At 55.9% G+C, this 12101-nt stretch overlaps 3 protein-coding genes across 3 annotated transcripts; 2 read left to right on the plus strand and 1 right to left on the minus strand.

Moving 5' to 3' along the window:
* Positions 1-988: 988 nt before the first annotated feature.
* On the plus strand, positions 989-1849 carry BZA05DRAFT_441448 (Alpha/Beta hydrolase protein; the record flags this gene model as incomplete). The annotated part of the gene is made up of 3 exons (XM_051486662.1): positions 989-1076; positions 1135-1584; positions 1641-1849. The coding sequence occupies 3 exons, from the start codon at positions 989-991 to the stop codon at positions 1847-1849; spliced, it is 747 nt and encodes a 248-aa protein (XP_051342776.1).
* An 801-nt stretch (positions 1850-2650) lies between these two features.
* Positions 2651-5047, plus strand: BZA05DRAFT_158473 (MBOAT, membrane-bound O-acyltransferase family-domain-containing protein). Its single transcript, XM_051479067.1, has 4 exons — positions 2651-3513; positions 3569-4487; positions 4547-4647; positions 4695-5047. The coding sequence occupies exons 1-4, from the start codon at positions 2900-2902 to the stop codon at positions 5038-5040; spliced, it is 1980 nt and encodes a 659-aa protein (XP_051342777.1). The 5' UTR covers positions 2651-2899; the 3' UTR covers positions 5041-5047.
* A 625-nt stretch (positions 5048-5672) lies between these two features.
* Positions 5673-10930, minus strand: BZA05DRAFT_347871 (uncharacterized protein; the record flags this gene model as incomplete). Its single annotated transcript, XM_051481220.1, has 8 exons — positions 10643-10930; positions 9726-10591; positions 9537-9671; positions 9167-9471; positions 8562-9106; positions 8094-8507; positions 6986-8043; positions 5673-6935 (listed from the first exon to the last, which is right to left on the minus strand). Coding segments are annotated over exons 1-8 (4743 nt in total), but the record flags the coding sequence as incomplete, so codon positions are not given.
* Between the last annotated feature and the right edge of the window lie 1171 nt (positions 10931-12101).

Raw genomic sequence — 12101 nt, forward strand, 5'->3', positions numbered from 1 at the left:
CTAGTTTGCCGAAAGGGTCAACGAGGGAGATGAGAGTTTGCAGAGAGTTTGCAGCTGCAGCTTTGGTAACCTTCAACTCGTCAGAAACCCCAGGTTCGAAAATACATGCAGCTGGCAGCGGGCAGCCGAACAGGCCCTTAGGTACACACATGTAAACACCGAACGTCGTCAAGCCTCAAGCCTCGAGCCTCAATCCTCAAGGAGGCAGGCCGTTGAGTCGTTGACCGTCTTTCTACTTATAAAGATCCGATGATCCGATCCTCGACCCGCACCACCGGCGTCTAGTCCGCATCCGGCCGTGGCGCTTACATACGAACTTGCGCGGATAATACGGAAGTCGTCCAGACGACGCCAGTACGGTACCTACCCCACTTCTCTTGGAAACTTCTCTTGAAAGTAGTTAGGGAAGCTTGTGTCTCGGGCGAGTGCTTTCTCCACCTCTCCCCCAGCTTCCTTTTCATCACGGATGAGTAGAAGAGAGGCTGCTGCGAAAGACGAAGAGTGGATACTGACGAAGAGTGGATACTGGACACTGGAGACTAGAGACCGTTACACAGGCGCGCGAGCAGTGGTTGCTATGCTTTGTAAATGCATACATACGAGTTGATGCTGATGCTGATGCTGATCATTGTCGCTGTGTGACCGAACGGTCTGGACGGCCTGAAAGGACGGCCTGAACGGCATGACGACCTGCAGGCTAGGGCCAGGGCCATGTAGGCACAATCTATCAATCTATAGTCGGCGAGGGGGGAGATCGACGGTTCGACTTCGCGGATAGATGCTTGGGTCAGGTCAGGTCTGAGGTAGGTAGGTAATTGCTGCCTATCTACCGTATGTATGTCTAGTGCACAATGCGGGGAAGGGATAGATAAAAAGCCTATGTACTCCGCCAGTCGCTGCCACCATCCCATCCCACCTCAGCATTGTCTACCGGAAAGTAAGCACTTAGACACTCCCCCCCCACACACGCAAACAACAACACAACACAATGGCCTCCAACCCTCCAGGAAAGTGCTGTGGCGAGGGTCACATCCACGATGGCACCCCCAAGGGAAAGATCACCACCTTTGCCGGCGGTAACTAACCATCTCGCCCCTCCCACTGCTGGTGGCTCCGCTGACGCAGTGTCCTCAGTCGAATCCTACATCAGTCCGTCCCCCTCGGGCTCCACCTCCAAGGTCCTCTACTTCCTCACGGACATCATCGGGCACGGCTTCATCAACGCGCAGCTTTTGGCGGACGGGTACGCAGCTCACGGCTACCACGTGGTGATGCCGGACCTCTTCCGGGGCGATCCATGGCTGATGGACGCGTCCGCGCGGGTTCCTGCGGACCTGACGCTGCCCGGGTGGGTGCAGAACCACATGCTCCCGCAAGTAGAGCCGATCGTCCTCCAAGTCCTGGAGGGAATCAAGAGCGAGCTGAAGCCGCAGAAGATCGTCGCTGTTGGCTACTGCTTCGGCGCGAAGTATGTCATTAGATTGCTCGCGAATGAGGTGCAGGCGGGATATGTCGCCCACCCGAGCTTTGTCTCCCTCGAGGAGCTCGCCGAGATTAAGGGCCCGCTTGCGATTGCCGCTGCTGGTTTGTCCCCGCCCCGTCCCCCCACTGGGTAGGTATCACGAGGCTGATGACTCTAGAAACCGATTCCATCTTCACGACTGAGCTGCGCCACGAGACGGAGGCGAAACTGAAGGAGATGGGAGCGACGTACCAGATCAACCTTTTCGGCGGCGTCGAGCACGGCTTTTCCGTCCGCGGCGATATGTCCAAGCGCTGGGAGAAGCGGGCGAAGGAGAAGGCGTTCGAGATGGCGCTCGAGTGGTTCCAGTTCCACCTGGACGGCTAGGAAGGCGACGGGCTAGGGCTTGTAAAGGCAAGTGCCCGGCTGTAGGAGTGCGCAGCATCAATGGGGGCGGGGAAGGGACGTATACATAGAGCGGCGCATGTATGAGTGAATGAATGAAACAATTGAATCTCACGTTCGATACCCTACATACGTCTGCCGGGAATATGGCCATTGAGCATGCATAGCCAATCACTCATAACAGCAGCGGCCTCGGCTTACTAAACGTGCGACTGTGCTGACAAATGAGCCAGTCCCTACTTTTCGTGCGAACCCGAAGCCGGGAGGCGGACGCCGGAGATATCGTTGCAGCGCAACTCCGAAGTGCGGGGGCTCCTACATGTAGATCCCTGCCCGGTGACGCCGTCGTGCAGGACTGCGAAGGAAGGAACGGAAGAAAGGGTTTCCAAAGTGAAGAGCGAGCAGCTTGTTGCTGATACGATGGAGCTTTTTCTGCCCCTCTTCTTCGAAGTTCGACTGTTCGAGGAGCCTGTGGTATGTACAGTACGGTACCGTATGTAATCGCATGGCCTGACTTGATTGGCCCGGAGCATTATTGCTGCTGCTGCTGGGTCTGACGTATCGAAATCTCTGTCCTCTGTCGGCGGGCAGAACAGTTACCGAGAGGAAAAGATCGAGATGTGTGTTTATCAGCGGGATCCGGAGCGAATTCGGGCTCGGATGAGCGCGTCTCCGCCCTGCCAGGTGAGGTGAGGGGAGGAAAACAATCTGCAAAAACACCCCCGATACGGAGGAGGGGTGACTGTGCTCGGGAGGGAGGGATCGCGGATCGATCTGGATTCGATTACATATGGGCCTATAAAACCCGCCCGCGACCGTTTTGCGTCACCAGTTGTAGCTTTGGCAGATTTCACTACGGACATCCACACAAGATTCGTTCGAGACTTCAGCTCCTTCTCGAGTCCTTGTAGGTACATACGGTACTTGATCCTCCAGTTGCAGCACAGAGGAAGCGGGGCACTCCTGGGCCGGCAGTGCATACGGTACGGTAGCGATTAGTGAGGCTCTTTAGCATTAGCCTGCAGAGTCGCGATGGAGCATTCCGATCCCCCGCCGCCTCGAACCTTCGACGCGTCCTCACGCACGTCCTCGTCCTCGTCCTCCTCGTCCACGTCCTCGTCCCTGTCCAACGCCAACCTCGTCGGCCACCTCGAGCACGCTTCGATATTCCGGCCGATAATCTTCAACGCCACCGCCACCGCAGCCCACGGGGATGACTCCTCCGCCGTCGAGACGCCGCCAGATTCCCGGCCCGAGTCGGACCACGAATTCGACGACCACCGACTACCCGCGCGCGCGGACCGGCGCAGCAGCTTCCCCGGGCTCGCGGGCAACGACGCGGGCTCGCTGAGCGATCCTCGGCGGAAGAGTGCGGCCGACGGACTGCTGGTCTCGCTTGAGAGGATCCCCGCCGAGAAGGGAGAGACCGGCCGCCGGTATGTGCTCAAGATTGACGATGAGATACGGGAGCTCCTGGCGGCTGGGGCGAGGGAACGGGTCTGGGGGAGGAAGGACGAGAAGGATGGGGGAAGGCGAAGGAGGAGGAGGTTTGGAGATCTGGTGTTCGTGGAACGGTTTACTATGTTTGATTCGATGAATCCCGAGAGCGCGAAAAGTCCGTTTCATGGGTTTTATGTGCTCATATGGTGAGGCGCCCTTTGCGGAGCGGGGTGGTTTGCAATGGCTAATGGCATGGGCTAGGTTGGGCGTGGCTCTGTTCATGATCAAGACTGCGGCGGAGAATTATAGAATTACTGGCCGGATATTCGATGTTGACATTCTGTCGATTATGTTCCAGCCGACGCACCTCTTTGACTGCCTGTTCGCCGATGCGATAATGTTCTACGGCAGTACCTTCTGGAACGTGCCGCTACAGCGTGCCGTGATGAGTGGCGTCATCTCCTGGAATAAGTCGGGGTGGATACTCCAGGCGCTATGGGAAGCCGCGTACCTCTACCTGATCGTCTCGTACACGCTCTACCGAGAGTGGCCGTGGATCCAAACCGTCTTCCTGGTACTGCACTGCATCGTCATCTTGATGAAGCAGCATTCATACAGTTTCTACAACGGCTATCTGAGCGAGGTCTCGAAGCGGCGCAAGGTCCTCGAAGACAAGCTCGCACATCTCGAGGACGCGGGGGCAACCACGACTGGCGCGGATTTCCTGGGCGTAGACTCGCTCCGGGACCGCCGGCGCTCCTCGGTCGGCCTGCTAGACATCTCGCAGTTCCCCGATGAGCTCGATCCTCGGCAGGCCAGCCGGTTTGCCTCACTCGTACGTGCCGAGATCGAGGCGTGCGATGCCGAGCTCTCCCTAGAAGCTACAAACTCTCCACGGGTCACCTACCCGGAGAACCTCACTTTCTCGAACTACCTCGAATATATCCACTTCCCCACACTAGTCTACGAGCTCGCGTACCCACGTACGCGCTCAATCAACTGGTCATATGTCGCCGAGAAGACGGCGGCTACCTTCGGTGTCCTGGGAATCATGATCGTCGTGTCGCAGCACTTTATGTACCCCGTTGTCATCCATTGCCATTCGCTGCGTTCCCTCCCGCTCTCCGCAAGGCTTGCGGAGTTTCCGTGGATCCTGCTGAAGTTGGTGTTTCCATTCATGGTGAGTACTTACTTACCCACCCAAGTGGGTAATCCGCAGACACTAACCAACGACGACAGGGTGAATACCTCTGTGTCTGGTACCTAATCTGGGAGCTAATCCTCAACCTGCTGGGGGAGCTCACGCGGTTCGCCGACCGCGGCTTCGCCTCCGACTGGTGGTACGTCTCCTCCTCCCTCTTCCTGCAAACCTCCCTAACCTCCACAGGAACGCCACAACCTGGGACGCCTTCGCGCGGGACTGGAACAAGCCGGTGCACAACTTCCTATTACGGCACGTCTACCACAGCAGCATCTCAACGTTCCAGATATCGCGGGAGACGGCGACTTTGATCACGTTCCTGATCTCGGCGGCCGTGCACGAACTCGTCATGTGGTGCATCTTTGGCAAGCTAAGGGGTTACCTGCTGCTCGCGCAGATGTTCCAGCTGCCGCTGGTGAGTCTGAGTAGGACCCGGCTCATGAGGGATCGGAAGACGCTGGGAAATGTACTATTCTGGATCGGTATCTGGACTGGCCCGAGTTTTTTGAGCGCGAGTTATTTGATACTGTAGGCGCAGGGGATATACTACAATCTATAGTACATGGAATAAAGTTTTGGCGGTGATTGAGAGCGGTCTAGATGACTTGTTTGATTGTACAATATTATGCAACGCTGGCAACCGACGAAGGGGTCGGAAGTAGATGGAACTCCGCATACCTACTGAGAGATCGAAATCGTGTGACCGTATGAATAGAGAAGGGAAAACGTCCACGGTCGAGATCTTATGAACATGTAACCACACTTCCCCCATCACGCTAAACCTGAACCACAACCCCTCATGGGCTCTCACTCGCGGGCACATGATGAATTCCAGTTTCGCCGACAATGGCGGGTGATGCTGCGGCATGGTCGCCTAGAGTTCTGTCTGCACTCTGGTGCTGACAAATATTGGACGATAAGAGTTCTCGGAATCCCTCACAGACCGAAGATTCGTTGTCCCATAGGATCGGAAGACTAGCTTTGCGGCTAGGTAGAGCCTGTCTAGGCCGCAAAACGGGGGAAATATGGTCATGTGTTTATGGCACTGGGTATGTCAGATGGGGTATTACAACGGAAGGCCGTATGTATCACGTTCGGCCAAGTAATGGGAGCAAAACAGTCCAATTCCCGCAAGCAAAACACCGTCTACATAGCTAGCCTCTAACCCTCAATCCCTCCAACGCGCGGGCTACACTCTCGGCGGCGGCGGCGCCGTCGCTTCTCCCAGAAACACTGAAGCTGTCCATCCTCCTGGCGGACCCACCAGTGCCGACCCTTCTCAGCGGGACCTTGAGCGAGTCCCTCGGACTCCCGGGCAGCGCCGACCCCCGCGACTCCCCAGACCCTGAGGACGCACTGCTAGCACTCCTTGAAAGATCCTCCACTCTGCGCTCGCGGGAGTGCGCGCGTCGGCCGCGACTCTCGTCGCGGAGATGGGTCCTCCGCTCCACTTGCACGGGTGTGGGAGCCCGGCTCCCCGACCGCTCCTCCCGATCGCTTTCTCTTTCTCTTTCCCTTTCCCTTGCACTGGGACGGCCCATGGCGTGCTCGAGGCTCGTGAGATCCACGCGGCTGAGCCGCCGGATCGCCTTGAGGTTCCCGGAGAGGAACGTGCTCACCCGGTTTACCGCTTTGCGGTCGAGGTGTTTTTCGTAGCTGCTGGCACCGCGGCCGGTGTCGAAGGCTCGGAGGGTGTGCGAGTCTGCTAGTCTCCTGGGCGCGGATGGAGAGTGGAGTCGCGGGGAGCGAGATGGAACGTGTGGGCTTTGTTGTTGTTGGACCATGGCGTTGGCTTGGGAGATGACTCGGTCGAATGAAATGCTCTCTCGCTGTCTCCCGCGTGGGACCTTCTGGATGGAGAGTGGCTTGGTTGGGAACGCATCAAAGTGCTCTGAGTCAAGGGTCAGGTCCTGCGTGTACAAGAAGAAGCTTCCGTCCTGTATCCTCCGGCGAACCAGACGCCACCGGGCGCGCGCCGGGTTGTGTTCGAGTTCGGGATGGTAGAGCGACTGCGCCGAGAGCTCGACGAAGTATGTGTCCAGACGCTCCGCGATGCGTTCGAGGAGGGAGACTAGGAAGGCGGCGAGTTTGAACAGACGCTGTTTCTCGGATGCCGCTCCCCCCTTCAGAGACATGACCAGATCGAAGCCGTCCATGCCAGTGCAGATTTCCTCACGTACTTGCTCGAGGAAGCGGACGTCGAGTTCGGTGACGGCCTGGGCGTACTGTATTATGCCCCGCTCGAAGGACTGCGCCGTGGAGCTGTCGCATACATATTCGCCCACTTGGGCGATCTCTCGTTGGGCAGTGGTGGATGCTGCCGAAGACTGGGCACGAGCGACAATGCCCATTACGTCTGGCAGGCGAGAATCGGAGTTGTGCGCGGAGACGAGCGTGAAGGAAAGTTTGACGTAGAGCTCTTGCAGTCTGGTATTGATCAGTATGGAGAGTTTTGGATCAGCATGGGCGGGACTTACTTCGATCCGAACAGAGTCGTGAAACCGTCTTGCATCAGTCGGGACTGGAACTGGTAGAACTTCCGAACACCGCCCATATTCAGCATTCCACCCGAGAACCAGATGTTTGCATCCGCCATAATGGCTTTGACCTCGAAGGAAAGCGTCGTCAAGCTCTCTACACACGTTCGGAGATAGCCCAGCCAGCCATCATACAGCACACCCAATTCTGGCGAGTGGAAATTTGGTTTCGCAGCGAGGTGACCAACAAAATATTTCGAAAGCAGACTTGTGACCTCTGGATTGGTGGTGTGGGCTAGATCATCGAAAGTTTTGGATGCATCGAGCCCTGCGCTGCCGGCGACGATCATCGAGCCTCCGGGATGGATTGGAAGGAATTCGGTCACGTCGTAGACAGCGCCGTGTACTCCGGTCCACATCCTTGATCCCTCTCTGTGGCCCGTGAAACGAGAGAGCGTGGAAATCGGGATGATGGGCTCTTTAAACGACATTGCCCTTGGGGCCATGAAGATATCCAGCATGAACCTGCGCTCGGCGAAAGCAGTAGCCAAGAGTGCCTCGGCCGACTTCTGCGTAACCCCCCTCGTTTGATACATCGCTTTCGTTATCCCACTCATGACCGTTTCGTAGACGGAGACCGAGCCACAGATGAAGAGGTAGCCACCTAGCCCGCCCTGCTTCGTCGACATGACAAGATCACAGATGAGATTTCTCTTCTCGATGATGGCGGCGTCCAGGTATCGTGGCTCCGTCTCTCTCTCAACTAGGTCCTGTGTGCTTTGGTCGTAAACGAGACCTTTCGTGTCCCGAGAGAACGATGTGTGTAGCTCGAGGCCGTCGTATCGCACGTGTTCACGGAGTTCCTCCTCGTACACGAACTTCTTGCGAGATTGAACAGCGAGAAAGAGGATGTTCCTCCCCACGGCGCCGCTGGCGAATCTTGCCTGCCAGAATCCCCGGAAAGGAGCGATACCTGAGCCGCCGGCAAACATGGCGACGGGAGCGGCGGGAGAGATAGGAAGCTGGAAGTTGAGGGGACGAGATATTCCAATCAAGACCTGAAAAGAGTCAGAATGCATCAAACATCGAGAGTGGAAGCGTGCGCTACCGTTTCTGCCTCAATGCCCTTGACGGCCTTGAACCCCCCCTTGACCTCGTCCTCCTCTTCATCTGGATGTGGATTCAAGAAGCCACTGCTGACACCGGACCGGACTATATCTTTACTTCCATCGAAAGCAAGTAGGGAGCACAGCTTGTGCTCCACCCGGGATACTGTTAGGTTGATAAAGCTTGGTAGGAGCTCGGATGAATGGCTAGAGATGCTGTATGTTCTCGGGACTTCTACGTGAACCAGTTTGGGGAGCCATGCCAGGTCACTGGGGAAGGCCTGATCCCAAAGGGTGGAAGATACGTCTGATCGTGCAACGAGAAGCAAATCTCCGAGCGAGCCACTCACAGGCCATGCCTCGGCAGATAGAACTTCTAATAGCGCGTAGGAGGAAGCGCGGAGCATCACATGTATCTGTGCTCCTCTGTTAGCATCTCTATTTTCTGGTAGGAAAAGTATGACACTCACAGCTAGTACAAGCTCCTTTGTCAATGGAGACAGATGTCCGCGACGCAAGATGTCTCTCAAACTGAACTCCCCGGTCTTTGGATCCCGCGTGACATCCGACACATGCGTCGAGAACCGCTTCCAGTCATCCGCCATCTCCAGCGAAATAATCTCATCAAGACGGTCGGTCGCACCCAAAACTTGCGCCAACTTTGCAACTTCTCTCCACGGGTTTAGCGGCATGATGGCTAGTCTGTCGCCAGGGCAAAATGTCATGCCGGTATTTCTCAAATCGATCGTCACTTGTCCAGTCGAACGGTCCGGATCTCTGTCGATGGAGTCGCGGCGGGCAATAGTCGCTCTAAACCGGCACTCTTCAAAGCAGCCCCTCATCTCATGGGGCTTCAACGATATCGAACTGCGGAATGGGTCCAGCCGCTCGATCATCGATTCCGAAAGAGTTCGGTGGACTTCTTCCCAAGGACGGCCTTCGGTATCTTGGCCACCGGCATTACCGTTAGTTTCAGTCCTGCCGGTCTTTGCTACCACTTCAAGGAACCCATAAACTTTATCTGAATCAGGTATCAGTTGCTTTCACTCGCCTGGAACCCCCCATGAGCACATACATCTATGGGTTCCCATGAAACCGCGTTCGCCAGCGTAGGACTCCACGATCCCGTCCATCACACCGATCAGACGCTTGTCACCTGTAGATGCCACATACTTCGGGACCTGGTAATACTGCTCGAAGGAAGCAATAAAGGCGCGGTGGTTGAGAGGCAACCACGCCCTCAGATGCAGTGCTTCCAGGCCAAGGAAGGTGTCGTACTTTGTTCGGCCGAGAAACGCATCCATAAGCTGAAAGAGAGGAAGAGCGAGCCCCGAGAGCGCTGGCACTCTCTTGGATAATGGCGCGCTGAACTTTGCGTATCTACAGCCGTTCGTGAGAATCTCATCAAAACCATGTATGGACTAGGAGTAGGGTTGGAGTCGGACCTTTGGCCCCACTCTACGGGATTTGCATATAGCTCTCCACTCCCGGGATTAACACTAATTTTATGGAAGACGTATCCGAGTTGGTCGATGATGCCCTTCAGTTTCACCAACTCAACCAATAGGCCTTCGTTGTCTCTGTCACCATCATCGTTAGAATACCATCTCAGTTGAAGATTGTGAAGCACAAACCTCTCCATCACCATCTCTTGACACCTCGTAACAATCTCCACACCATCGGTGAAGCACCCATGCACTTCCGCCATACACAAGAGGAACATCGCCTCGGCCCGATCCTGGAAGACTGGCCATCTCAGGTCCATATTTTCCGCTCGGGCGACGTAAGGATATACGCTGGTGTGATCTTTGATTTTGTAGTTGTAAATGGAAACGTCGTATTGCGTCAGATGCGGTAGAGGCCGTCCCATCCTTGTGCACAGTGTCCGAAAGGGGATCGCTATATTCCTGGGAATTCCTTTCAACTCCTCCTCGCACTCGTCCTCCTGCATTATGGCACTTTGAGATGCTATTGCGGCACTGCCGATGGTTGCTATTCCCTCATGACCGTCGTTCCTCTCCTCGTATCGATATACCGATGCTAGAATACCCAAGCAGATCGTCGCGGCCCATAAGGCCTGGTTCGGGATAACGTCTTCCGTTCCCATCACCGTGGGAAGGTCCAGGATAGCCTCTCGAATCTTTCCTCTTCCAACGAGCCCGGGCATGCGTCCACACAGATCCGACCACATACGCCCCGGGCAAGCAGCAAGAGCGATCGGAGAAGCGCTGGGATCCGGTGGGCAAAAGCCCCACTTGCTCGTCAGATAGCCGTCACGGTATCCCGTCTTTGGACCGAGAGCGTCCGCCCTCATCAGCACACGCCGAGCAGGTGCCCCCAGGGCAGCGGCCAGGATGTCGTGGTCTGAGGGGCACAGGCCGTCGGCGTTTCGGAGGCCTTTTACGGCTTCCTTTGTGGGTGCGGTGGGGATCAACATCTCCACCATTGTCTTCTGTTCCTGAGCGTGTAGCTGCGCGGCTGCATCGGGTCCTTGGGGTGACTGAAAGAGATTGTTAGTGTGTCTTCATGATAGGGAGCTGAGGTGACTAACATTATACAGCATGCCCTGTGCCTCCATCTGGAATCCAGAGAACGCACATCCTCTCGGCCCCGTTCTTGTGCGAGCGGAATTTCCAGCGTGTGAGACGGAACAGGAACCTAAGCCCGTGCGTCCACTCTGCGGACAAGTGAGGGGAGTATCGACTGGCATAGCGCGGCCGTTATGAGATGGTGATGGTGATTTAGAAAATAAAGAATACGCGACAGCGGGCTCAAAGAAGATTACTATAGAGCGGAAACGAAGAAAGGTCACCGACCCGTCCGAAGATTATGATGTACGGTAGGAAAACGGCTTGCTGGTGATCACCGGGAAACACGCAATGCAGAAGCGGACACGAAAAGGTAAGTGATGGAGGTGGGATATAAAGGTCCCCGTGCTCTGCGGATCAATCTGGGCTGTTCTTCGGAAACCAAGATTCCACATAGACTGCATTGTTGGTTGCCTGATGCACATGGGGTGCTGAAGAAGACTCTTCCCGCGCGAGTGTTTCAATCCCTGACGGGCAGCAAAACCTATGTATTCCACGGACTCAGCTCACGATGCTGACTGGGATTGCAAAGGCGAACCGGATCCCTCCATTCGTCTCCGATCGATGAGACACCGAGAGCTGACTTGGCAGGGGCCAATCTCGCGTTTCGGAAGAGTCTGGAACTGCTTCGAGCGCATTGGATTCCCAACTTCTGGAACTGCTTCGAGCGCATTGGATTCCCAACTTCTGGATGCAGAGACGCACGAAACCCGGTGTTCTGCGTAGTTGGAAGAGTAGTTGGAAGAGTCGTTGGAAGAGAAATCTATGTGGGCTTGTCTCTGGCGACTGAACCCAGTGGGAATTCTCAGCCTGGAAAGCAACAAGGTCAGTACTCACGGTGATTTGTTCTGCATACATACGGCCAGCTCTACTAATGCGCTCACCAGTAAATCTGCCCCAATCTCCACAGCCAAAAGATGTCCCGGTTGACCTACTACGCCTCCAGATTCCACGCTCAGACTGGAACACGGTGGTCGCCAGCTGGCCGCCGTATGGGTTTGCTTCGGAAGCCGAACGAACGTCGCTACATACCGTAACGTTTCGCATGATGCGACGCGAACAATGCATTATCTGACGTGCAAAGGTGTAACAAACTGCACGGCGTCGCGTCGGTTGGAACTTACCGCGCTTAATCTACGGCATATGGGCATATGAACCGTCATGGAAGCGGAGTTCGCTACTTCATCGGGAAGGAAGGAGGTCGCGAAACCCTGCCCTAAGCCCAAACTCCGGCCGTCGGCGGTGATGCTTTGACAGAGTTCTGCCTATCCGGAGCAGAGCGTGAGTTCAGCCGGTACAACAAGCGCCAAACTGCGCCGAAAAGACGAAACCACCTGCCAGCACTTACCTGATGTACCAGTATGTATCGTATGCGACGGACGGCCTTTTCGTTTCAAACACTGGAAAGAGTACGCAATCGCA

Source organism: Tricharina praecox, assembly GCF_024521635.1.
Source record: "Tricharina praecox strain CBS 144465 chromosome Unknown BZA05scaffold_3, whole genome shotgun sequence".
NCBI lineage: Eukaryota > Fungi > Ascomycota > Pezizomycetes > Pezizales > Pyronemataceae > Tricharina > Tricharina praecox.